Below are 26,212 nucleotides of genomic sequence, written 5' to 3'. Positions count from 1 at the left end.
AAAACGCCTTACTATACTATGACGTTTTTTATGACATTTTGAGGTAAAAAAAAATTGTGACTTTTTTTGGCCGAAAAAAACGCCTTACTATACTATGACGTTTTTTATGACATTTTGAGGTCAAAAAAAATTGTGACTTTTTTTGGCCCAAAAAAATGCCTTACTATACTATGACGTTTTTTATGACATTTTGAGGTCAAAAAAAATTGTGACTTTTTTTGGCCCAAAAAAACGCCTTACTATAGTATGACGTTTTTTATGACATTTTGAGGTCAAAAAATGTTTTGACTTTTTTTGGCCGAAAAAAACGCCTTACTATGCTATGACGTTTTTTATGACATTTTGAGGTCAAAAAAAATTGTGACTTTTTTTGGCCGATTTTGACACCTTACTATACTATGACGTTTTTTATGACATTTTGAGGTCAAAAAAAATGTTGACTTTTTTTGGCCGATTTTGACGCCTTACTATACTATGACGTTTTTTATGACATTTTGAGGTAAAAAAAAAATGCTGAGTTTTTTTGGCCGATTTTGACGCCTTACTATACTATGACGTTTTTTATGACATTTTGAGGTCAAAAAAAATTGTGACTTTTTTTGGCCGATTTTGACGCCGTACTATACTATGACGTTTTTTATGACATTTTGAGGTAAAAAAAAATTGTGACTTTTTTTGGCCGATTTTGACGCCTGACTATACTATGACGTTTTTTATGACATTTTGAGGTCAAAAAAATTTTTGACTTTTTTTGGCCGATTTTGACGCCTTACTATACTATGACGTTTTTTATGACATTTTGAGGTCAAAAAAAATTGTGACTTTTTTTGGCCGAAAAAAACGCCTTACTATACTATGACGTTTTTTATGACATTTTGAGGTCAAAAAAAATTGTGACTTTTTTTGGCCTAAAAAAACGCCTTACTATACTATGACGTTTTTTATGACATTTTGAGGTCAAAAAAAATTGTGACATTTTTTGGCCGATTTTGACGCCATACTATACTATGACGTTTTTTATGACATTTTGAGGTCAAAAAAAATTGTGACTTTTTTTGGCCGAAAAAAACGCCTTACTATACTATGACGTTTTTTATGACATTTTGAGGTCAAAAAAAATGTTGACTTTTTTTGGCTGAAAAAAACGCCTTACTATACTATGACGTTTTTTATGACATTTTGAGGTCAAAAAAAATTGTGACTTTTTTTGGCCGAAAAAAACGCCTTACTATGCTATGACGTTTTTTTAAGACATTTTGAGGTAAAAAAAAATGTTGACTTTTTTTGGCCGATTTTGACGCCTTACTATACTATGACGTTTTTTATGACATTTTGAGGTAAAAAAAAATTGTGACTTTTTTTGGCCGATTTTGACGCCTTACTATACTATGATGTTTTTTATGACATTTTGAGGTCAAAAAAAAATTGTGACTTTTTTTGGCCCAAAAAAACGCCTTACTATACTATGACGTTTTTTATGACATTTTGAGGTAAAAAAAAATGTTGACTTTTTTTGGCCGATTTTGACGCCTTACTATACTATGACGTTTTTTATGACATTTTGACGTCAAAAAAAAATTGTGACTTTTTTTGGCCTAAAAAAACGCCTTACTATACTATGACGTTTTTTATGACATTTTGAGGTCAAAAAAAATTGTGACATTTTTTGGCCGAAAAAAACGCCTTACTATACTATGACATTTTGAGGTCAAAAAAAATTGTGACTTTTTTTGGCCTAAAAAAACGGCTTACTATACTATGACGTTTTTTATGACATTTTGAGGTCAAAAAAAATTGTGACATTTTTTGGCCGAAAAAAACGCCTTACTATACTATGACGTTTTTTTATGACATTTTGAGGTCAAAAAAAATATTGACTTTTTTTGGCCGATTTTGACGCCTTACTATACTATGACGTTTTTTATGACATTTTGAGGTAAAAAAAAATTGTGACTTTTTTTGGCCGATTTTGACGCCGTACTATACTATGACGTTTTTTATGACATTTTGAGGTCAAAAAAATTTTTGACTTTTTTTGGCCGATTTTGACGCCTTACTATACTATGACGTTTTTTATGACATTTTGAGGTCAAAAAATTTTTTGACTATTTTTGGCCGAAAAAAACGCCTTACTATACTATGACGTTTTTTATGACATTTTGAGGTCAAAAAAATTGTGACTTTTTTTGGCCGAAAAAAACGCCTTACTATACTATGACGTTTTTTATGACATTTTGAGGTAAAAAAAAATTGTGACTTTTTTTGGCCCAAAAAAACGCCTTACTATACTATGACGTTTTTTATGACATTTTGAGGTCAAAAAAAATTGTGACTTTTTTTGGCCCAAAAAAACGCCTTACTATAGTATGACGTTTTTTATGACATTTTGAGGTCAAAAAATGTTTTGACTTTTTTTGGCCGAAAAAAACGCCTTACTATGCTATGACGTTTTTTATGACATTTTGAGGTCAAAAAAAATTGTGACTTTTTTTGGCCGATTTTGACACCTTACTATACTATGACGTTTTTTATGACATTTTGAGGTCAAAAAAAATGTTGACTTTTTTTGGCCGATTTTGACGCCTTACTATACTATGACGTTTTTTATGACATTTTGAGGTAAAAAAAAAATGCTGAGTTTTTTTGGCCGATTTTGACGCCTTACTATACTATGACGTTTTTTATGACATTTTGAGGTAAAAAAAAATTGTGACTTTTTTTGGCCGATTTTGACGCCGTACTATACTATGACGTTTTTTATGACATTTTGAGGTCAAAAAAAATTGTGACTTTTTTTGGCCGATTTTGACGCCTGACTATACTATGACGTTTTTTATGACATTTTGAGGTCAAAAAAATTTTTGACTTTTTTTGGCCGAAAAAAACGCCTTACTATACTATGACGTTTTTTATGACATTTTGAGGTCAAAAAAATTGTGACTTTTTTTGGCCGAAAAAAACGCCTTACTATACTATGACGTTTTTTATGACATTTTGAGGTAAAAAAAAATTGTGACTTTTTTTGGCCCAAAAAAACGCCTTACTATACTATGACGTTTTTTATGACATTTTGAGGTCAAAAAAAATTGTGACTTTTTTTGGCCCAAAAAAACGCCTTACTATAGTATGACGTTTTTTATGACATTTTGAGGTCAAAAAATGTTTTGACTTTTTTTGGCCGAAAAAAACGCCTTACTATGCTATGACGTTTTTTATGACATTTTGAGGTCAAAAAAAATTGTGACTTTTTTTGGCCGATTTTGACACCTTACTATACTATGACGTTTTTTATGACATTTTGAGGTCAAAAAAAATGTTGACTTTTTTTGGCCGATTTTGACGCCTTACTATACTATGACGTTTTTTATGACATTTTGAGGTAAAAAAAAAATGCTGAGTTTTTTTGGCCGATTTTGACGCCTTACTATACTATGACGTTTTTTATGACATTTTGAGGTAAAAAAAAATTGTGACTTTTTTTGGCCGATTTTGACGCCGTACTATACTATGACGTTTTTTATGACATTTTGAGGTCAAAAAAAATTGTGACTTTTTTTGGCCGATTTTGACGCCTGACTATACTATGACGTTTTTTATGACATTTTGAGGTCAAAAAAATTTTTTGACTATTTTTGGCCGAAAAAAAACGCCTTACTATACTATGACGTTTTTTATGACATTTTGAGGTCAAAAAAATTGTGACTTTTTTTGGCCGAAAAAAACGCCTTACTATACTATGACGTTTTTTATGACATTTTGAGGTAAAAAAAAATTGTGACTTTTTTTGGCCCAAAAAAACGCCTTACTATACTATGACGTTTTTTATGACATTTTGAGGTCAAAAAAAATTGTGACTTTTTTTGGCCCAAAAAAACGCCTTACTATAGTATGACGTTTTTTATGACATTTTGAGGTCAAAAAATGTTTTGACTTTTTTTGGCCGAAAAAAACGCCTTACTATGCTATGACGTTTTTTATGACATTTTGAGGTCAAAAAAAATTGTGACTTTTTTTGGCCGATTTTGACACCTTACTATACTATGACGTTTTTTATGACATTTTGAGGTCAAAAAAAATGTTGACTTTTTTTGGCCGATTTTGACGCCTTACTATACTATGACGTTTTTTATGACATTTTGAGGTAAAAAAAAAATGCTGAGTTTTTTTGGCCGATTTTGACGCCTTACTATACTATGACGTTTTTTATGACATTTTGAGGTAAAAAAAAATTGTGACTTTTTTTGGCCGATTTTGACGCCGTACTATACTATGACGTTTTTTATGACATTTTGAGGTCAAAAAAAATTGTGACTTTTTTTGGCCGATTTTGACGCCTGACTATACTATGACGTTTTTTATGACATTTTCAGGTCAAAAAAATTTTTGACTTTTTTTGGCCGATTTTGACGCCTTACTATACTATGACGTTTTTTATGACATTTTGAGGTCAAAAAAAATTGTGACTTTTTTTGGCCGAAAAAAACGCCTTACTATACTATGACGTTTTTTATGACATTTTGAGGTCAAAAAAAATTGTGACTTTTTTTGGCCTAAAAAAACGCCTTACTATACTATGACGTTTTTTATGACATTTTGAGGTCAAAAAAAATTGTGACATTTTTTGGCCGATTTTGACGCCATACTATACTATGACGTTTTTTATGACATTTTGAGGTCAAAAAAAATTGTGACTTTTTTTGGCCGAAAAAAACGCCTTACTATACTATGACGTTTTTTATGACATTTTGAGGTCAAAAAAAATGTTGACTTTTTTTGGCTGAAAAAAACGCCTTACTATACTATGACGTTTTTTATGACATTTTGAGGTCAAAAAAAATTGTGACTTTTTTTGGCCGAAAAAAACGCCTTACTATGCTATGACGTTTTTTTAAGACATTTTGAGGTAAAAAAAAATGTTGACTTTTTTTGGCCGATTTTGACGCCTTACTATACTATGACGTTTTTTATGACATTTTGAGGTAAAAAAAAATTGTGACTTTTTTTGGCCCAAAAAAACGCCTTACTATACTATGATGTTTTTTATGACATTTTGAGGTCAAAAAAAATTGTGACTTTTTTTGGCCCAAAAAAACGCCTTACTATACTATGACGTTTTTTATGACATTTTGAGGTAAAAAAAAATGTTGACTTTTTTTGGCCGATTTTGACGCCTTACTATACTATGACGTTTTTTATGACATTTTGACGTCAAAAAAAAATTGTGACTTTTTTTGGCCTAAAAAAACGCCTTACTATACTATGACGTTTTTTATGACATTTTGAGGTCAAAAAAAATTGTGACATTTTTTGGCCGAAAAAAACGCCTTACTATACTATGACGTTTTTTATGACATTTTGAGGTCAAAAAAAATTGTGACTTTTTTTGGCCCAAAAAAACGCCTTACTATACTATGACGTTTTTTATGACATTTTGAGGTCAAAAAAAATGTTGACTTTTTTTGGCCGATTTTGACGCCTTACTATACTATGACGTTTTTTATGACATTTTGAGGTCAAAAAAAATGTTGACTTTTTTTGGCCGATTTTGACGCCTTACTATACTATGACGTTTTTTATGACATTTTGAGGTAAAAAAAAAATTGTGACTTTTTTTGGCCGAAAAAAACGCCTTACTATACTATGACGTTTTTTATGACATTTTGAGGTCAAAAAAAATTGTGACTTTTTTTGGCCGAAAAAAACGCCTTACTATACTATGACGTTTTTTATGACATTTTGAGGTAAAAAAAAATTGTGACTTTTTTTGGCCTAAAAAAACGCCTTACTATACTATGACGTTTTTTATGACATTTTGAGGTCAAAAAAAATTGTGACATTTTTTGGGCCAAAAAAACGCCTTACTATACTATGACGTTTTTTATGACATTTTGAGGTAAAAAAAAATTGTGACTTTTTTTGGCCGAAAAAAACGCCTTACTATACTATGATGTTTTTTATGACATTTTGAGGTCAAAAAAAATTGTGACATTTTTTGGGCCAAAAAAACGCCTTACTATACTATGACGTTTTTTATGACATTTTGAGGTCAAAAAAAATTGTGACTTTTTTTGGCCGATTTTGACACCTTACTATACTATGATGTTATTTATGACATTTTGAGGTCAAAAAAAATGTTGACTTTTTTTGGCCGATTTTGACGCCTTACTATACTATGACGTTTTTTATGACATTTTGAGGTTAAAAAAAATTGTGACTTTTTTTGGCCGAAAAAAACGCCTTACTATACTATGATGTTTTTTATGACATTTTGAGGTCAAAAAAAATTGTGACTTTTTTTGGCCGAAAAAAAAACGCCTTACTATACTATGACGTTTTTTATGACATTTTGAGGTCAAAAAAAATTGTGACATTTTTTGGCCGAAAAAAACGCCTTACTATACTATGACGTTTTTTATGACATTTTGAGGTCAAAAAATTTTTTGACTTTTTTTGGCCGAAAAAAACGCCTTACTATACTATGACGTTTTTTATGACATTTTGAGGTAAAAAAAAATGTTGACTTTTTTTGGCCGATTTTGACGCCTTACTATACTATGACGTTTTTTATGACATTTTGAGGTCAAAAAAATTTTTGACTTTTTTTGGCCGAAAAAAAAACGCCTTACTATACTATGACGTTTTTTATGACATTTTGAGGTAAAAAAAAATGTTGACTTTTTTTGGCCGATTTTGACACCTTACTATACTATGACGTTTTTTATGACATTTTGAGGTCAAAAAAAATGTTGACTTTTTTTGGCCGATTTTGACGCCTTACTATACTATGATGTTTTTTATGACATTTTGAGGTCAAAAAAAATTGTGACTTTTTTTGGCCCAAAAAAACGCCTTACTATACTATGACGTTTTTTATGACATTTTGAGGTCAAAAAAAATTGTGACATTTTTTGGCCGAAAAAAACGCCTTACTATACTATGACGTTTTTTATGACATTTTGAGGTCAAAAAAAATTGTGACTTTTTTTGGCGGAAAAAAACGCCTTACTAAACTATGACGTTTTTTATGACATTTTGAGGCCAAAAAAAATGTTGACTTTTTTTGGCCGATTTTGACGCCTTACTATACTATGACGTTTTTTATGACATTTTGAGGTCAAAAAAAATGTTGACTTTTTTTGGCCGATTTTGACGCCTTACTATACTATGACGTTTTTTATGACATTTTGAGGTCAAAAAAAATTGTGACTTTTTTTGGCCGAAAAAAACGCCTTACTATACTATGACGTTTTTTATGACATTTTGAGGTTAAAAAAAATGTTGACTTTTTTTGGCCGATTTTGACGCCTTACTATACTATGACGTTTTTTATGACATTTTGAGGTCAAAAAAAATTGTGACTTTTTTTGGCCGAAAAAAACGCCTTACTATACTATGACGTTTTTTATGACATTTTGAGGTAAAAAAAAAATTTTGACTTTTTTTGGCCCAAAAAAACGCCTTACTATACTATGACGTTTTTTATGACATTTTGAGGTCAAAAAATTTTTTGACTTTTTTTGGCCGAAAAAAACGCCTTCTATACTATGACGTTTTTTATGACATTTTGAGGTCAAAAAAAATGTTGACTTTTTTTGGCCGATTTTGACGCCTTACTATACTATGACGTTTTTTATGACATTTTGAGGTCAAAAAAAATTGTGACTTTTTTTGGCCGATTTTGACGCCTTACTATACTATGACGTTTTTTATGACATTTTGAGGTAAAAAAAAATGCTGAGTTTTTTTGGCCGATTTTGACGCCTTACTATACTATGACGTTTTTTATGACATTTTGAGGTAAAAAAAAAATGTGACTTTTTTTGGCCGATTTTGACGCCGTACTATACTATGACGTTTTTTATGACATTTTGAGGTCAAAAAAAATTGTGACTTTTTTTGGCCGATTTTGACGCCTGACTATTCTATGACGTTTTTTATGACATTTTGAGGTCAAAAAATTTTTTGACTTTTTTTGGCCGATTTTGACGCCTTACTATACTATGACGTTTTTTATGACATTTTGAGGTCAAAAAAAATTGTGACATTTTTTGGCCGATTTTGACGCCGTACTATACTATGACGTTTTTTATGACATTTTGAGGTCAAAAAAAATTGTGACATTTTTTGTCCGAAAAAAAAGCCTTACTATACTATGACGTTTTTTATGACATTTTGAGGTCAAAAAAAATTGTGACATTTTTTGTCCGAAAAAAACGCCTTACTATACTATGACATTTTTTATGACATTTTGAGGTCAAAAAAAATTGTGACTTTTTTTGGCCGATTTTGACACCTTACTATACTATGACGTTTTTTATGACATTTTGAGGTCAAAAAAAATGTTGACTTTTTTTGGCCGATTTTGACGCCTTACTATACTATGACGTTTTTTATGACATTTTGAGGTCAAAAAATTTTTTGACTTTTTTTGGCCGAAAAAAACGCCTTCTATACTATGACGTTTTTTATGACATTTTGAGGTCAAAAAAAATGTTGACTTTTTTTGGCCGATTTTGACGCCTTACTATACTATGACGTTTTTTATGACATTTTGAGGTCAAAAAATTTTTTGACTTTTTTTGGCCGAAAAAAACGCCTTACTATACTATGACGTTTTTTATGACATTTTGAGGTCAAAAAAAATTGTGACTTTTTTTGGCCGAAAAAAACGCCTTACTATACTATGACGTTTTTTATGACATTTTGAGGTTAAAAAAAATGTTGACTTTTTTTGGCCGATTTTGACGCCTTACTATACTATGACGTTTTTTATGACATTTTGAGGTCAAAAAAAATTGTGACTTTTTTTGGCCGAAAAAAACGCCTTACTATACTATGACGTTTTTTATGACATTTTGAGGTAAAAAAAAAATTGTGACTTTTCTTGGCCGAAAAAAACGCCTTACTATACTATGACGTTTTTTATGACATTTTGAGGTCAAAAAAAATGTTGACTTTTTTTGGCCGATTTTGACGCCTTACTATACTATGACGTTTTTTATGACATTTTGAGGTCAAAAAAATTTTTGACTTTTTTTGGCCGAAAAAAACGCCTTACTATACTATGACGTTTTTTATGACATTTTGAGGTCAAAAAAAATTGTGACTTTTTTTGGCCGATTTTGACACCTTACTATACTATGACGTTTTTTATGACATTTTGAGGTCAAAAAAAATGTTGACTTTTTTTGGCCGATTTTGACGCCTTACTATACTATGACGTTTTTTATGACATTTTGAGGTTAAAAAAAATTGTGACTTTTTTTGGCCGAAAAAAACGCCTTACTATACTATGATGTTTTTTATGACATTTTGAGGTAAAAAAAAATTGTGACTTTTTTTGGCCGAAAAAAAAACGCCTTACTATACTATGACGTTTTTTATGACATTTTGAGGTCAAAAAAAATTGTGACTTTTTTTTGCCGATTTTGACACCTTACTATACTATGACATTTTTTATGACATTTTGAGGTCAAAAAAGATGTTGACTTTTTTTGGCCGATTTTGACGCCTTACTATACTATGACGTTTTTTATGACATTTTGAGGTTAAAAAAAATGTTGACTTTTTTTGGCCGATTTTGACACCTTACTATACTATGACGTTTTTTATGACATTTTGAGGTCAAAAAAAATTGTGACTTTTTTTGGCCGAAAAAAACGCCTTACTATACTATGACGTTTTTTATGACATTTTGAGGTAAAAAAAAATTGTGACTTTTTTTGGCCGATTTTGACGCCTTACTATACTATGATGTTTTTTATGACATTTTGAGGTCAAAAAAAATTGTGACTTTTTTTGGCCCAAAAAAACGCCTTACTATACTATGACGTTTTTTATGACATTTTGAGGTAAAAAAAAATGTTGACTTTTTTTGGCCGATTTTGACGCCTTACTATACTATGACGTTTTTTATGACATTTTGAGGTCAAAAAAAATTGTGACTTTTTTTGGCCTAAAAAAACGCCTTACTATACTATGACGTTTTTTATGACATTTTGAGGTCAAAAAAAATTGTGACATTTTTTGGCCGAAAAAAACGCCTTACTATACTATGACGTTTTTTATGACATTTTGAGGTCAAAAAAATTGTGACTTTTTTTGGCCGATTTTGACGCCTTACTATACTATGACGTTTTTTATGACATTTTGAGGTAAAAAAAAATTGTGACTTTTTTTGGCCGATTTTGACGCCTTACTATACTATGATGTTTTTTATGACATTTTGAGGTCAAAAAAAATTGTGACTTTTTTTGGCCCAAAAAAACGCCTTACTATACTATGACGTTTTTTATGACATTTTGAGGTCAAAAAAAATTGTGACATTTTTTGGCCGAAAAAAACGCCTTACTATACTATGACGTTTTTTATGACATTTTGAGGTCAAAAAAAATATTGACTTTTTTTGGCCGATTTTGACGCCTTACTATACTATGACGTTTTTTATGACATTTTGAGGTAAAAAAAAATTGTGACTTTTTTTGGCCGATTTTGACGCCGTACTATACTATGACGTTTTTTATGACATTTTGAGGTAAAAAAAAATGTTGACTTTTTTTGGCCGATTTTGACGCCTTACTATACTATGACGTTTTTTATGACATTTTGAGGTCAAAAAATTTTTTGACTATTTTTGGCCGAAAAAAACGCCTTACTATACTATGACGTTTTTTAATGACATTTTGAGGTCAAAAAAAATTGTGACTTTTTTTGGCCTAAAAAAACGCCTTACTATACTATGACGTTTTTCAAAAAATTTTTTGACTATTTTTGGCCGAAAAAAACGCCTTACTATACTATGACGTTTTTTATGACATTTTGAGGTCAAAAAAAATTGTGACTTTTTTTGGCCTAAAAAAACGCCTTACTATACTATGACGTTTTTTATGACATTTTGAGGTCAAAAAAAATTGTGACATTTTTTGGCCCAAAAAAACGCCTTACTATACTATGACGTTTTTTATGACATTTTGAGGTCAAAAAAAATTGTGACTTTTTTTGGCCCAAAAAAACGCCTTACTATACTATGATGTTTTTTATGACATTTTGAGGTCAAAAAAAATTGTGACTTTTTTTGGCCGATTTTGACGCCTTACTATACTATGACGTTTTTTATGACATTTTGAGGTCAAAAAAAATGTTGACTTTTTTTGGCCGATTTTGACGCCTTACTATACTATGACGTTTTTTATGACATTTTGAGGTAAAAAAAAATTGTGACTTTTTTTGGCCGAAAAAAACGCCTTACTATACTATGACGTTTTTTATGACATTTTGAGGTTAAAAAAAATGTTGACTTTTTTTGGCCGATTTTGACGCCTTACTATACTATGACGTTTTTTATGACATTTTGAGGTCAAAAAAAATTGTGACTTTTTTTGGCCGAAAAAAACGCCTTACTATACTATGACGTTTTTTATGACATTTTGAGGTAAAAAAAAAATTGTGACATTTTTTGGCCGAAAAAAACGCCTTACTATACTATGACGTTTTTTATGACATTTTGAGGTCAAAAAATTTTTTGACTTTTTTTGGCCGAAAAAAACGCCTTACTATACTATGACGTTTTTTATGACATTTTGAGGTCAAAAAAAATGTTGACTTTTTTTGGCCGATTTTGACGCCTTACTATACTATGACGTTTTTTATGACATTTTGAGGTCAAAAAATTTTTTGACTTTTTTTGGCCGAAAAAAACGCCTTACTATACTATGACGTTTTTTATGACATTTTGAGGTAAAAAAAAATGTTGACTTTTTTTGGCCGATTTTGACGCCTTACTATACTATGACGTTTTTTATGACATTTTGAGGTCAAAAAAAATATTGACTTTTTTTGGCCGATTTTGACGCCTTACTATACTATGACGTTTTTTATGACATTTTGAGGTAAAAAAAAATTGTGACTTTTTTTGGCCGATTTTGAAGCCGTACTATACTATGACGTTTTTTATGACATTTTGAGGTAAAAAAAAATGTTGACTTTTTTTGGCCGATTTTGACGCCTTACTATACTATGACGTTTTTTATGACATTTTGAGGTCAAAAAATTTTTTGACTATTTTTGGCCGAAAACAACGCCGTACTATACTATGACGTTTTTTATGACATTTTGAGGTCAAAAAAAATTGTGACTTTTTTTGGCCGAAAAAAAACGCCTTACTATACTATGACGTTTTTTATGACATTTTGAGGTTAAAAAAAATGTTGACTTTTTTTGGCCGATTTTGACGCCTTACTATACTATGACGTTTTTTATGACATTTTGAGGTCAAAAAAAATGTTGACTTTTTTTGGCCGAAAACAACGCCTTACTATACTATGACGTTTTTTATGACATTTTGAGGTCAAAAAAAATTGTGACTTTTTTTGGCCCAAAAAAACGCCTTACTATACTATGGCGTTTTTTATGACATTTTGAGGTAAAAAAAAATTATGACTTTTTTTGGCCGATTTTGACACCTTACTATACTATGACGTTTTTTATGACATTTTGAGGTTAAAAAAAATGTTGACTTTTTTTGGCCGATTTTGACGCCTTACTATACTATGACGTTTTTTATGACATTTTGAGGTGAAAAAAAAATTGTGACTTTTTTTGGCGGAAAAAAACGACTTACTATACTATGACGTTTTTTATGACATTTTAAGGTAAAAAAAAATTGTGACTTTTTTTGGCCGATTTTGACGCCTTACTATACTATGACGTTTTTTATGACATTTTGAGTTAAAAAAAATGTTGACTTTTTTTGGCTGATTTTGACGCCTTACTATACTATGACGTTTTTTATGACATTTTGAGGTCAAAAAAAAATTGTGACTTTTTTTGGCCTAAAAAAACACCTTACTATACTATGACGTTTTTCATGACATTTTGAGGTCAAAAAAAATTGTGACATTTTTTGGCCGAAAAAAACGCCTTACTATACTATGACGTTTTTTATGACATTTTGAGGTAAAAAAAAATTGTGACTTTTTTTGGCCGATTTTGACGCCTTACTATACTATGACGTTTTTTATGACATTTTGAGGTCAAAAAAAATGTTGACTTTTTTTGGCCGATTTTGACGCCTTACTATACTATGACGTTTTTTATGACATTTTGAGGTCAAAAAAAATTGTGACTTTTTTTGGCCGAAAAAAACGCCTTACTATACTATGACGTTTTTTATGACATTTTGAGGTAAAAAAAAATTGTGACATTTTTTGGCCGAAAAAAACGGCCAAAAAAAAAACGCCTATGACATTTTTTATGACATTTTGAGGTCAAAAAAAATGTTGACTTTTTTTGGCCCAAAAAAACGCCTTACTATACTATGACGTTTTTTATGACATTTTGAGGTCAAAAAAAATTGTGACTTTTTTTGGCCGAAAAAAAACGCCTTACTATACTATGACGTTTTTTATGACATTTTGAGGTCAAAAAAAATTGTGACTTTTTTGGCCGATTTTGACGCCGTACTATACTATGACGTTTTTTATGACATTTTGAGGTAAAAAAAAATTGTGACTTTTTTTGGCCTAAAAAAACGCCTTACTATACTATGACGTTTTTTATGACATTTTGAGGTCAAAAAAAATTGTGACATTTTTTGGCCGAGAAAAACGCCTTACTATACTATGACGTTTTTTATGACATTTTGAGGTCAAAAAAAATTGTGACTTTTTTTGGCCGAAAAAAAAGCCTTACTATACTATGACGTTTTTTATGACATTTTGAGGTAAAAAAAAATGTTGACTTTTTTTGGCCGATTTTGACGCCTTACTATACTATGACGTTTTTTATGACATTTTGAGGTAAAAAAAAATATTGACTTTTTTTGGCCGATTTTGACGCCTTACTATACTATGACTTTTTTATGACATTTTGAGGTCAAAAAAAAATTGTGACTTTTTTTGGCCGATTTTGACGCCTTACTATACTATGACGTTTTTTATGACATTTTGAGGTCAAAAAAAATTGTGACTTTTTTTGGCCGAAAAAAACGCCTTACTATACTATGACGTTTTTTATGACATTTTAAGGTAAAAAAAAATTGTGACTTTTTTTGGCCGATTTTGACACCTTACAATACTATGACGTTTTTTATGACATTTTGAGGTCAAAAAAAATGTTGACTTTTTTTGGCCGAAAAATACGCCTTACTATACTCTGACGTTTTTTATGACATTTTGAGGTAAAAAAAAATTGTGACTTTTTTTGGCCGAAAAAAACGACTTACTATACTATGACGTTTTTTATGACATTTTGAGGTCAAAAAAATGTTGACTTTTTTTGGCCGAAAAAAACGCCTTACTACACTATGACGTTTTTTTATGACATTTTGAGGTAAAAAAAATGTTGACTTTTTTTGGCCGATTTTGACGCCTTACTATACTATGACGTTTTTTATGACATTTTGAGGTCAAAAAAAATTGTGACTTTTTTTGGCCGGTTTTGACGCCTTACTATACTATGACGTTTTTTATGACATTTTGAGTTAAAAAAAATGTTGACTTTTTTTGGCCGATTTTGACGCCTTACTATACTATGATGTTTTTTATGACATTTTGAGGTCAAAAAAAATGTTGACTTTTTTTGGCCGATTTTGACGCCTTACTATACTATGACGTTTTTTATGACATTTTGAGGTAAAAAAAAATGTTGACTTTTTTTGGCCGATTTTGACGCCTTACTATACTATGATGTTTTTTTATGACATTTTGAGGTCAAAAAAAATTGTGACTTTTTTTGGCCGGTTTTGACGCCTTACTATACTATGACGTTTTTATGACATTTTGAGGTAAAAAAAAATGCTGACTTTTTTTGGCCGATTTTGACGCCTTACTATACTATGACGTTTTTTATGACATTTTGAGGTCAACAAAAATTGTGACTTTTTTTGGACGATTTTGACGCCTTACTATACTATGACGTTTTTTATGACATTTTGAGGTAAAAAAAAATTGTGACTTTTTTTGGCCGATTTTGACGCCTTACTATACTATGACTTTTTTTTATGACATTTTGAGGTAAAAAAAAACGTTGACTTTTTTTGGCCGATTTTGACGCCTTACTATACTATTACATTTTTTATGACATTTTGAGGTCAAAAAAAATAGTGACTTTTTTTGGCGGAAAAAAACGACTTACTATACTATGACGTTTTTTATGACATTTTAAGGTCAAAAAAAATTGTGACTTTTTTTGGCCGATTTTGACGCCTTACTATACTATGACGTTTTTTATGACATTTTGAGGTAAAAAAAAAAGTTGACTTTTTTTGGCCGAAAAAAACGCCTTACTATACTATGACGTTTTTTATGACATTTTGAGGTCAAAAAAAATGTTGACTTTTTTTGGCCGATTTTGACGCCTTACTATACTATGACGTTTTTTATGACATTTTGAGGTAAAAAAAAATTGTGACTTTTTTTGGCCGATTTTGACGCCTTACTATACTATGACGTTTTTTATGACATTTTGAGGTCAAAAAATTTTTTGACTTTTTTTGGCCGAAAAAAACGCCTTACTATACTATGACGTTTTTTATGACATTTTGAGGTAAAAAAAAACGTTGACTTTTTTTGGCGGAAAAAAACGACTTACTATACTATGACGTTTTTTATGACATTTTAAGGTAAAAAAAAATTGTGACTTTTTTTGGCCGATTTTGACGCCTTACTATACTATGACGTTTTTATGACATTTTGAGGTAAAAAAAAAATGCTGACTTTTTTTGGCCGATTTTGACGCCTTACTATACTATGACGTTTTTTATGACATTTTGAGGTCAAAAAAAATTTTGACTTTTTTTGGCCGAAAAAAACGCCTTACTATACTATGACGTTTTTTATGACATTTTGAGGTCAAAAAAAATGTTGACTTTTTTTGGCCGATTTTGACGCCTTACTATACTATGACGTTTTTTATGACATTTTGAGGTCACAAAAATTTTTGACTTTTTTTGGCCGATTTTCACGCCTTACTATACTATGACGTTTTTTATGACATTTTGAGGTAAAAAAAAAATTGACTTTTTTTGGCCGATTTTGACGCCTTACTATACTCTGACGTTTTTTATGACATTTTGAGGTCAAAAAAATTTTTGACCTTTTTGGCCGATTTTGACGCCTTACTATACTATGACATTTTTTATGACATTTTGAGGTAAAAAATTTTTTTGACTTTTTTTGGCCGATTTTGACGCCTTACTATACTATGACGTTTTTTATGACATTTTGAGGTCAAAAAAAAACTGTGACTTTTTTTGGCCGATTTTGACACCTTACTATACTATGACGTTTTTTATGACATTTTGAGGTCAAAAAAAATTGTGACTTTTTTTGGCCGATTTTGACGCCTTACTATACTATGACGTTTTTTATGACATTTTGAGGTCAAAAAAAATGTTGACTTTCTTTGGCCGATTTTGACGCCTTACTATACTATGACGTTTTTTATGACATTTTGAGGTCAAAAAAATTTTTGACTTTTTTTGGCCGATTTTGACGCCTTACTATACTATGACGTTTTTTATGACATTTTGAGGTAAAAAAAAATTGTGACTTTTTTTGGCCCAAAAAAACGCCTTACTATACTATGACATTTTGAGGTAAAAAAAAACTGTGACTTTTTTTGGCCGATTTTGACGCCTTACTATACTATGACGTTTTTTTTGACATTTTGAGGTCACAAAAATTTTTGACTTTTTTTGGCCGATTTTCACGCCTTACTATACTATGACGTTTTTTATGACATTTTGAGGTAAAAAAAAAATTGACTTTTTTTGGCCGATTTTGACGCCTTACTATACTCTGACGTTTTTTATGACATTTTGAGGTCAAAAAATTTTTTGACCTTTTTGGCCGATTTTGACGCCTTACTATACTATGACATTTTTTATGACATTTTGAGGTAAAAAATTTTTTTGACTTTTTTTGGCCGATTTTGACGCCTTACTATACTATGACGTTTTTTATGACATTTTGAGGTCAAAAAAAAACTGTGACTTTTTTTGGCCGATTTTGACACCTTACTATACTATGACGTTTTTTATGACATTTTGAGGTCAAAAAAAATTGTGACTTTTTTTGGCCGATTTTGACGCCTTACTATACTATGACGTTTTTTATGACATTTTGAGGTCAAAAAAAATGTTGACTTTCTTTGGCCGATTTTGACGCCTTACTATACTATGACGTTTTTTATGACATTTTGAGGTCAAAAAATTTTTTGACTTTTTTTGGCCGATTTTGACGCCTTACTATACTATGACGTTTTTTATGACATTTTGAGGTCAAAAAAAATTGTGACTTTTTTTGGCCCAAAAAAACGCCTTACTATACTATGACATTTTGAGGTAAAAAAAAACTGTGACTTTTTTTGGCCGAAAAAAACGCCTTACTATACTATGACGTTTTTTTATGACATTTTGAGGTCAAAAAAAATTGTGACTTTTTTTGGCCGATTTTGACGCCTTACTTTACTATGACGTTTTTTATGACATTTTGAGGTAAAAAAAAATGTTGACTTTTTTTGGCCGATTTTGACGCCTTACTATACTATGACGTTTTTTATGACATTTTGAGGTCAAAAATTTTTTTGACTTTTTTTGGCCGAAAAAAACGCCTTACTATACTATGACGTTTTTTATGACATTTTGAGGTCAAAAAAAATTTTGCCTTTTTTTGGCTGATTTTGACGCCTTACTATACTATGACGTTTTTTATGACATTTTGAGGTAAAAAAAAATTGTGACTTTTTTTGGCCGATTTTGACGCCTTACTATACTATGACGTTTTTTATGACATTTTGAGGTCAAAAAAATTTTTGACCTTTTTGGCCGATTTTGACGCCTTGCTATACTATGACATTTTTTATGACATTTTGAGGTTTTACAAAAACATGACTTTTTTTTTGGCATATTTTGATGCCTTAGTATACTACGACACTTTTCATGACATTTTGAGGTCTTACTTAAATATATAAAATCTCAGAAATTTTAAAATTGAACAAAAAATGTGTATCTCAACCAGCAAGTGTTGTACTATGATCCTGTAATGATTTTGAGTCATTAGTTCACATGACTTAGAAGCTATTGAGCTAAAATGCTAATATTTAAGTAAAAAAAATTATTAAAAATATCAGGAATGTTAAAATGGAACAAAATAAAAGTGTATCAAAAAAAAAAGTCAATTTACATAATGTGAATATTAGTATTTTAGCTCAATAGTTTCCCCGTTATGTTACCTAATGACTAAAAATCAGTCTATTATCATAGCACTACACTGGCTGGTTGAAATACACCTTTTTTATTCCATTTTAACATTCTTGAGATTTTATATTAATTTTTTAATGTAAATATTAGCATTTTAGCTCAATAACTTCCAGGTCATGTCACCTAATCACTCAAAATCAGTGCAGGACCACAGTCCTACACTGGCTGGTTGAGATACACTTTTTTAAATTCCATTTTAACATTCCTGAGATTTTATATTATTTTTTTTTATTTAAATATTAGCATTTGAGCTCAATAGCTTCCAGGTCATGTGACCTAATGACTCAAAATCAGTGCAGGATCATAGTACTACACTGGCCGGTTGAGATACACCTTTTCTATTCCATTTTAACATTCCTGATATTTTAAATAATTTTTTAATGTCAATATTAGCATTTTAGCTCAATAGCTTCCACATCATGTGCCCTAATGACTCAAAATCAGTGTATGATCATATTACTACACTGGCTGGTTGAGATGCACTTTTTTTAAATAACTTTTTAACATTCCTGATCATCAATTTTTGATATACATCATCAATTTTTTTTCAATAGCCTCTAGGTCATGTGACATAATGTTTCAAAACCAGTACAGGATCGCACTGACACGTCTTTTTATCGCCTTTCAATAACCCACATTTTATTTTGAAAACTGGGTGCCGGTCCACGCTGTAGCATCCTAGAACTGACTTTCTCAACCACATCCGTCTATTTACCGTAAAGTCTGTAACACCGGAGCACTTGAAATGTTGGAACGGCTAGCTTGACTTCGCAAAAAGGAGAAACGGCTGGCTTGATCACAGTGAATCACTGTACTCTCCACTAGGTGACAACAAAATTAGCCCCAGTGAAAGACGACATCTAAAACAAGTAAAAAAAAATAAAATAAATAATAATAATAATTTGGAAGTTACAGCTATACTACACAACACTGAAGGTGCTTTGAGATGTTTCTCGATAAAAGAGAAGTTGTGTTATTCAGCAGCTGACGGCCCTATTTTATTTATTTTTAATAAATGGTGCAGTACGTTTATGGTGTATTTTGGGTTATTGCTGTTAAATGGAAACAGAATAATCATAATCAAATCAGGAAATTGGACCAATTAACCACCCCTTTAAGAATGTGATTAAAACATTATGACCTGGAAAAATACTGTTTTATATTTATATTCCCTGCACTGGAGATAATACAATACAGTGCAAATGTCAGCAGTGAAAACTGTAAAAAGGTCCTCAAAGGACATGGTGCTTTTATATTTAGTACACATCATTTTTACTTCCCATAGAGTTTTAGATTTTCCTAAGTCAAGACAACCATTGGTTTCCTTTTCTTTCACCACAATGTCAGTTTGAGACTTGAAAACTGCTTGAGTGAGATAATCCATTATGATAAGTATATCATTTTCATTTTTTTTGAAGTAAAGCTGTTGTCATGCTGGAGACAGCTATCTGATGTGAAAGGACTGCACTGCATTACCATGCAGCAATAATGCAAGGTTGAGATAAAAGCATACATTACTTTCACGCTGATAGATGAAGCCTACTTTTAAAAATCTTCAACAATACAGCATGTTTTGAGCATGTTTCATCCATTAAGGTCTGGCAACTGATGATGCCACATCAGTTAAATTTATGAATCAAAGTCTACTCTGGTGACCGGTACAACATTATTATAGTTCTACAGATACTTTACATGACAAGGAATGTAAAGACCTCAAACATAAGCTCCTCTGTAACATACAAAAGCATTTATTAAGCTTCACACTAAGGCTTGACTGTAAAGGAATATAGAAATCTTACGTTCACATTTTAGAAACAGTGGCGTCCACTTTCCGTCCTTGCACGTGCGGTATCTGCTGCCGCCTACTTGATTGTATCCAACATCACACACATATTGGACTCTGTCGCCAGAAGTAAAAGATGTCATTGTGATGTACTTGTCAGCAAGGTTGGCGTTGGAGTTCTTGATGGTTGGGGGCGCAATGCATCCACCTGCTGGAGAGATTTTCCCCCAAGAGGAAAGTGTCAGTTTAGATACGCAAACTTTTTAACTTAAAAAAAAAAACAAAAACAAAAAAAAACCCAAAACAAAACAAAACAAAACAAAACAAACAAACAACTACATAACTGGCTACCTGAAAGAAATACAAACTTACTTTCTTTGTTAGATGACTGTTCAGTTTTATCATCAGGTAAAGGCAGACACTGAGGGGGTTGAGGCTGCCACTGGCCATCAGGGCCACAAGTGACCTGCGGAGCTCCGTCCAGCTCGAAACCCTGGCTGCAGGTAAAGGTCACATTGTCTCCCACCCAGTACACAGAAACATCTCCACCACTCTTGACAGAGTTGGCCACCACAGGTGTGGAGCAGGTGGTCTCTCCTTCTGCAGAGAACATAATCTCACTTATTATCACTTATTTTTCCCCTCACAAATAATAGGCACTGTCTGATGGCCAGTGGTGGAGGAAGGATAGATCCTTTACTTAAGTACAAGTAAGAAATACAACAATGCAAAAATATTCCATTACAAGTAAAAGTCCTGCATTCAGAGACTGACTTGGGTAGCAAAATAATGAATGAAATAAGTACAGTATTTCCCTCTAAAATGCGAGTATGGAGTAGAAGTATAAAGTAGTGTGGAGTGCAAAACTCAAGAACAAGTACCTAATTTATACTTCAGCACAGTACTTAGGTAAATGTACTTAGTTACATTCCACTGCTTTTGATGGCATACTAACAGTCACTCAATCAGAAAGGTTTAAGCCTCTGAAAATTTGTAAATACACTGAAAACTTAAATCGGTGTCTGAGCTCCTGCTATGCTTTGGTGAAAATCTGGCAGGTAAGAAGCAGGCAAGTTTATCACCTGACACGAAATCCAACAACATGACTTGTCTCTTTTAATCGGAACTGAATCAACACATAGGTATGACTTTTCACTCAACAACTCATATTTTCACAACATCACTGGCATAATAGAAAATTACGTTTAAATGAATTAAGGGATTAACCAGCTTACCTTCATTGTACGTCACATTCAGGATTACTCAATAACGCCTACTTCAAATAGCCTAAAGCTGCTGCCAACCACAGTGTGCAAAGAATTCATACTTTGGGTGTCCAATAATGAACCTATAAGAATACTCCAATGTCCTGCTGCCCACCTTCACAAGTCGGGACTTCACCAGTCCATCCAGACTTCTTGCATATCATATAGTTTGGTCCTTTCAGAGTGTATCTGTCAACATGGAGATATACTGTATAGTCAAACACAAAAATTCAGAGTCTTTTTGTGACCATGTTTTACATGAGCTTCTTTGGGTACAACTTACCCCTCATTGCATGTAGCATAAACTTTCTCCCCAAGGAATGAATTCCCTTCATAGTGAAACTGCCCATTCTGTAGATCCCCGGCATTGCCACATGATTTCTCTGTAAGAGATAGAGGGATAAACGGTCAATCAGATCAAGATCGAAATCTGATTTTCCAGTTGGGAAAAAAAAAAAAAAAAAAAAAAAAAAAAAAAAAAAAAAATTGTTGCGCTGTTGCAAATCCTATTCACCAGCCTAAGTGGGTTTTGCAACAAACAGTGGGAGATAAAATAATGCTGGAATGGGTGAAGTTCCACTCAACTGTGGGTGATATCCTCTAAGTTTACTTTACCAAGCACATACACATGAAAATATATTTTTAAAAACATACAACAAAAGAAATATATTTACTGGTGTATTCAATAAATCAAAATCAATACAAACTCCTCAATTAAAAATTAGACAACTCCCAGTGATAACAGGACACTTCTTTCCTAAATTTCTTTCAGATTTATCTCTCCCAGCAGGTCCAGGAAATGAAGACATTTTGCACTTTGTCTTTACAACATGAGGAATTAAAACCAATTCTGTTGTCAGGCATCAAATACAGCAAAAAGTTTTTAAAGACGCTAATTTGGATTCACTTTTCACACTCTTATCTTTCTTATGTGCCTTAATTGTATTTAGACATAAAGCACAGCATAATAAAGCTGACTGATTTTAAATGTAATTGTTGTAGTTTTGGAGGACTGGTCTCCTCACGGCCAATATGGACAGGAGGAATAAACACAGCTACCAATACGGCCCCCGTCCCCTCTCTTGGTAAGGAATTCAGAAAAAAATAATGAATTCATGATTGATGTTGGTGGTTTTTACATTTGAGTATCCTCAATAACTGTGTTGGAATAACACGCAGGGTTTCCACATGGCCACGAGGGGACGGTAGGCTGCTTCTGAACCGCTGGTACTTAAAATAAATTTAAATCCAATAATAACTACGCGAGCGTCTCTCTGTAAATCTGTCCCCTACGCATAAAAACATTTAACTGTCTAATTTTACCAGTTTATTACAGGTATGGACATAAAGTAGGTGTGTCAAGTACTCACTTTCGCATTTTAGAGTCAGTTTGGTCCATTTTCCTTCCAAACACTGCACAGCTCGGCTGCCTTTGGATGGAGTGAAGTCCTCGGCGCAGTTGTAGTAAACCTTTTCCCCACTGCTGAACGTCTGTCTGCCAGTGAACTTCTTGTCTAGTGCGGTGTGTGGGTATTCCAGCGGTGCCGAACATTTCTTTGGTAGTTGAGCTGTTTTATTTAATTTCAACCACCAACCACCATCAGTTAAAATATCAAAACAATCACAATCTGCGACATTTGGAATTTTTTTTTTTATTTGTTTAACTTACCTGAAGCAGGTAAGGCCATAAACCATAAAACCAGAATATTCCGCCAGACATTCCTCATGTTTGTCGCTTAAGTCGTTGAGTGCGAAATCAAGTCAAAGCAGGAGCACAACAAGTGGCAGCAGGAGGATCTGATGAAGTGATTTATAGAGGCGGGGTGGCACTCAACGGGAGCAACCCAGGACACCAGCTGATTTAAATAACATTATCACAAACACGAAAACAAGAAGACAACACGAACAAGTACAGGGACATAGAGCACTGATACCAGCAAGAAAAGAAAACCAAAAACTGGGTCTCCAAATCTAAGACTGAGAGGCACTGCGAAAGATATGTTTTAACTTTATTGAGAACAAAAATGTGGTAATATTCAATCGGACCTTGATTTTTCAATCCGAACCTCTAACTGTATGATGGTGATCTACATGAATAACTGCAAAGGCTAAAATAATCCTAACCAGGCCAATCAAACCTTTAATCCATATAACAAATTCAGACTTCTAAAAGGAATAAGATTCACGTTGGTAATTCTTTAAATTAAGAAATGTAAATTCTTAAAGATTAAATAAAGTATTCTAAGAAATTTGAAACACAAGATCCAATAGGAAAAAAAAATCCAATGGAACTGTGAAAGTTCTACAAGAACCAAGTATTTATCTCATAGTGGGGATAGAAAATCTTACAGATCTTAAAGCACAGGCTCAAAATTATGAACCCACGCTTTAATGTCTTTAAGATTCCAAAATCAAGTCAGTCTCAAAGCAGTTCTTGGCGGTCCATTTGTACGTGGGAAGTTTTTTCTTGCTTTAATCAAGCTTCTATCCTCTTGTTCATACTGGCTGCAAAGAGCATCCCTTCCTAATGCATTTCTATTGTAAGGGATGGGAGACAAAATCTGCAATCTGCATTAACGTTGACAGAAACTGAGTCATGTTAACTTCTGCTGAACTTTAGAATATATTTTTGCACAGAACAAGGGCTGGATTTTGTCCCCCATTACCTCTGTAGGAAGCATGTTCGGAGGATTTTTTTTTTCAGCAAGAAAACCTTTTAATGCTAATATTTGTGCAATTTAAGACATACTTGGAAAACTGTTAAACTCCCTTTAAGGGAAAAAAAAATCATCAGATTTCAACTGTACTCTCAAATGTCTTTGTCCCTTGTTATATACAAGTTTTCATTAGTTCTACACTAAACATCCCTCCCATTGCTGTATTTCTGGTTATTTTAGTCCACACAGTAAACTGGTAGGCTTTCCGGTAGTGGTGGTTTCAGTCATGACACAACTTTCCCAACATAGTATTTGGTTACTGTGGCTGTGACTCTGCACCCAAGCAGCTCTAGTGGCTTGTAGTAGTCGGATTCTTTACTTCAGACAGTACCACAGGGTAAAAAAAACCCTATTTACAAGAATAAGTTGAAGTAAAAATGTGAAATATTATTCGCTAAATGTAAAATATTGTAAAGAACTGTGCCTTAAGGGTCATTACACTATGAGTGCATTAAATTTAAACTGTATTTTAAGTTGGAGCTGCTCCTGTTGTGGCACACAAATGTATTTTTCTCTACTCTAAAACTACTACATAGCTTTACCTGTTGAGGTCACTAAGAAGTTTTCAACTTTCAACTGCCCAGATTGGCAGGTATGAAAATTAGTTGGGAAGAGGATACTAGATAAGAAATCCCACATGAGTGTTGGAAGAGCCTCGTAGCTTCTTGGTGTACTTATTCACATGAAGCACACAACAACACATGCAGGAGACAATTTATACCAAATTGTATTAAACTGACAAACCATAAGAGGTTGTGGTTTTGCCTTGCTATGAGACCCAAACCTTCAAGGCCTGATGGGCACCGTGTGCTTGTACTTCATCTGCATGGAAGTTAATCAGAGCTTTTTATCTGAATCCACTCATTCAAGGATCATTTCAGGCGTCAAATCAACGCGCAGATTAAATTCTCTGAAATAAAGCTGATGATTTGACCCTTTCCTCCTTCATTTCCCCGATGACTCATTTAGCGGCTAATGAAAGCACTTTCATTTAAAGGATGTTACATAATTTTAAACATTCAGTGCACACAGCAAAATCATAATGTCTAATTCATAACTTAAGCTGCATTAAGCTGCCTCTTATGTATTTTTTGTACAGAACAGGAGCAATTCAGTGATGATGTTGGTATAAACAAAAATCAGAGAGCATCTTCTCATTACAGAGTGGACTGAAATGTTGCAAAGGAGTTGCCTCATTTGTTTGTCGTGACGTCAGATCATTTGTATCCCTGACATTTTAATTTACCCAGATCTACTGTAAATTATTCTGACATCACCACATCTTACCAAAAAACATCTTATTCACAAATCAAATTTGTCTACGGAAGATGTGCGTCATACACTCTGAGAATTCGCTCTGTTCTTTGGGTTCCTGTGATGGGAGTGAGTCTGGCTCCTTAAGGACATTTAGCAGACAGGAAGGATACTCCCAATGAGATCACAAACACACACACACACACACACCTTCACTTCACTTAATGCTTTTCTGAAGTCAGAATACTGTGGACAAAACTTCATGTAAAAAATACCGTAAAACACAGCCACAAGCAAATTATTATGGGCCCAAACGTTTTTGTGCTCAGCAGAAGGAAGCAGCTCAGTCACCACAAAAGCTAAAAGTGGGTTTCAGGAATCACAAAGCCAAGCAAAGTCATGTCAGCTAGTTTAATTTCTTTTAAAGAAAGAGTGATCATCACAATGTATGCAGAAGAAAATTCAGAATTTAACAAAGCGTAAATGTAGTAGAGAAATGTGCTGTTGGACCAGTAAAAAAAAAAAAACAACAATAATCAATTAATGTCACCATAAAACACTGTGACTGCACTACAGAAGAATGGCCCAAATCCAAAGTGTTTCAGAGATCTCAATAAAAAGGAACGTTCAAATGATCGAATGCTTTAAAGAAGTTCAGAAAAGGACAAGACCTTCATCATCATTTACATATAAACTGTACTCAAGCTCATTAAGGACTACTCATGCTGCCTTTAATAAAAGCAGACTGGTATTCCCCAATAATTTTAAATGCTCATGTAGGGGAATTTACACTCAGATATGGGCAGTATTCCTCTTATGTGTACTCTAAATATGTGCTGCTATTATATTCAGCATTTTCTAATTTGTCAAATCTTCATTTAATTTTAATTGTATGAAAGTACTTGAGTACTAGAGAACAGGGTGTATTTTTAAA

General features: G+C 32.2%; 1 protein-coding gene across 2 annotated transcripts in view; it reads right to left on the bottom strand.

The window, feature by feature from the left end:
- Positions 1–23,103, bottom strand: part of si:ch73-217n20.1 (complement component receptor 1-like protein) — a 34,684-nt gene extending 11,581 nt beyond the window's left edge. The window contains exons 1-6 of one of the 2 annotated variants that reach the window (XM_041052847.1): positions 22,977–23,103; positions 22,678–22,875; positions 21,591–21,690; positions 21,423–21,496; positions 20,415–20,642; positions 20,059–20,253 (exon numbers count right to left, since the gene is read on the bottom strand). In XM_041052847.1, the coding sequence (XP_040908781.1) occupies positions 20,059–20,253; positions 20,415–20,642; positions 21,423–21,496; positions 21,591–21,690; positions 22,678–22,875; positions 22,977–23,034 (853 nt within the window). In that variant the 5' untranslated portion in view covers positions 23,035–23,103. The remainder of the gene's footprint in view (positions 1–20,058; positions 20,254–20,414; positions 20,643–21,422; positions 21,497–21,590; positions 21,691–22,677; positions 22,876–22,976) is intronic. The other variant, XM_041052854.1, reaches the window with a different exon arrangement.
- Between the last annotated feature and the right edge of the window lie 3,109 nt (positions 23,104–26,212).

Source organism: Toxotes jaculatrix, chromosome 2 (genome assembly GCF_017976425.1).
Source record: "Toxotes jaculatrix isolate fToxJac2 chromosome 2, fToxJac2.pri, whole genome shotgun sequence".
NCBI lineage: Eukaryota > Metazoa > Chordata > Actinopteri > Toxotidae > Toxotes > Toxotes jaculatrix.
Note: the sequence above shows the minus strand (reverse complement) of the source record. Positions and strands in the feature narration are given on the sequence as shown.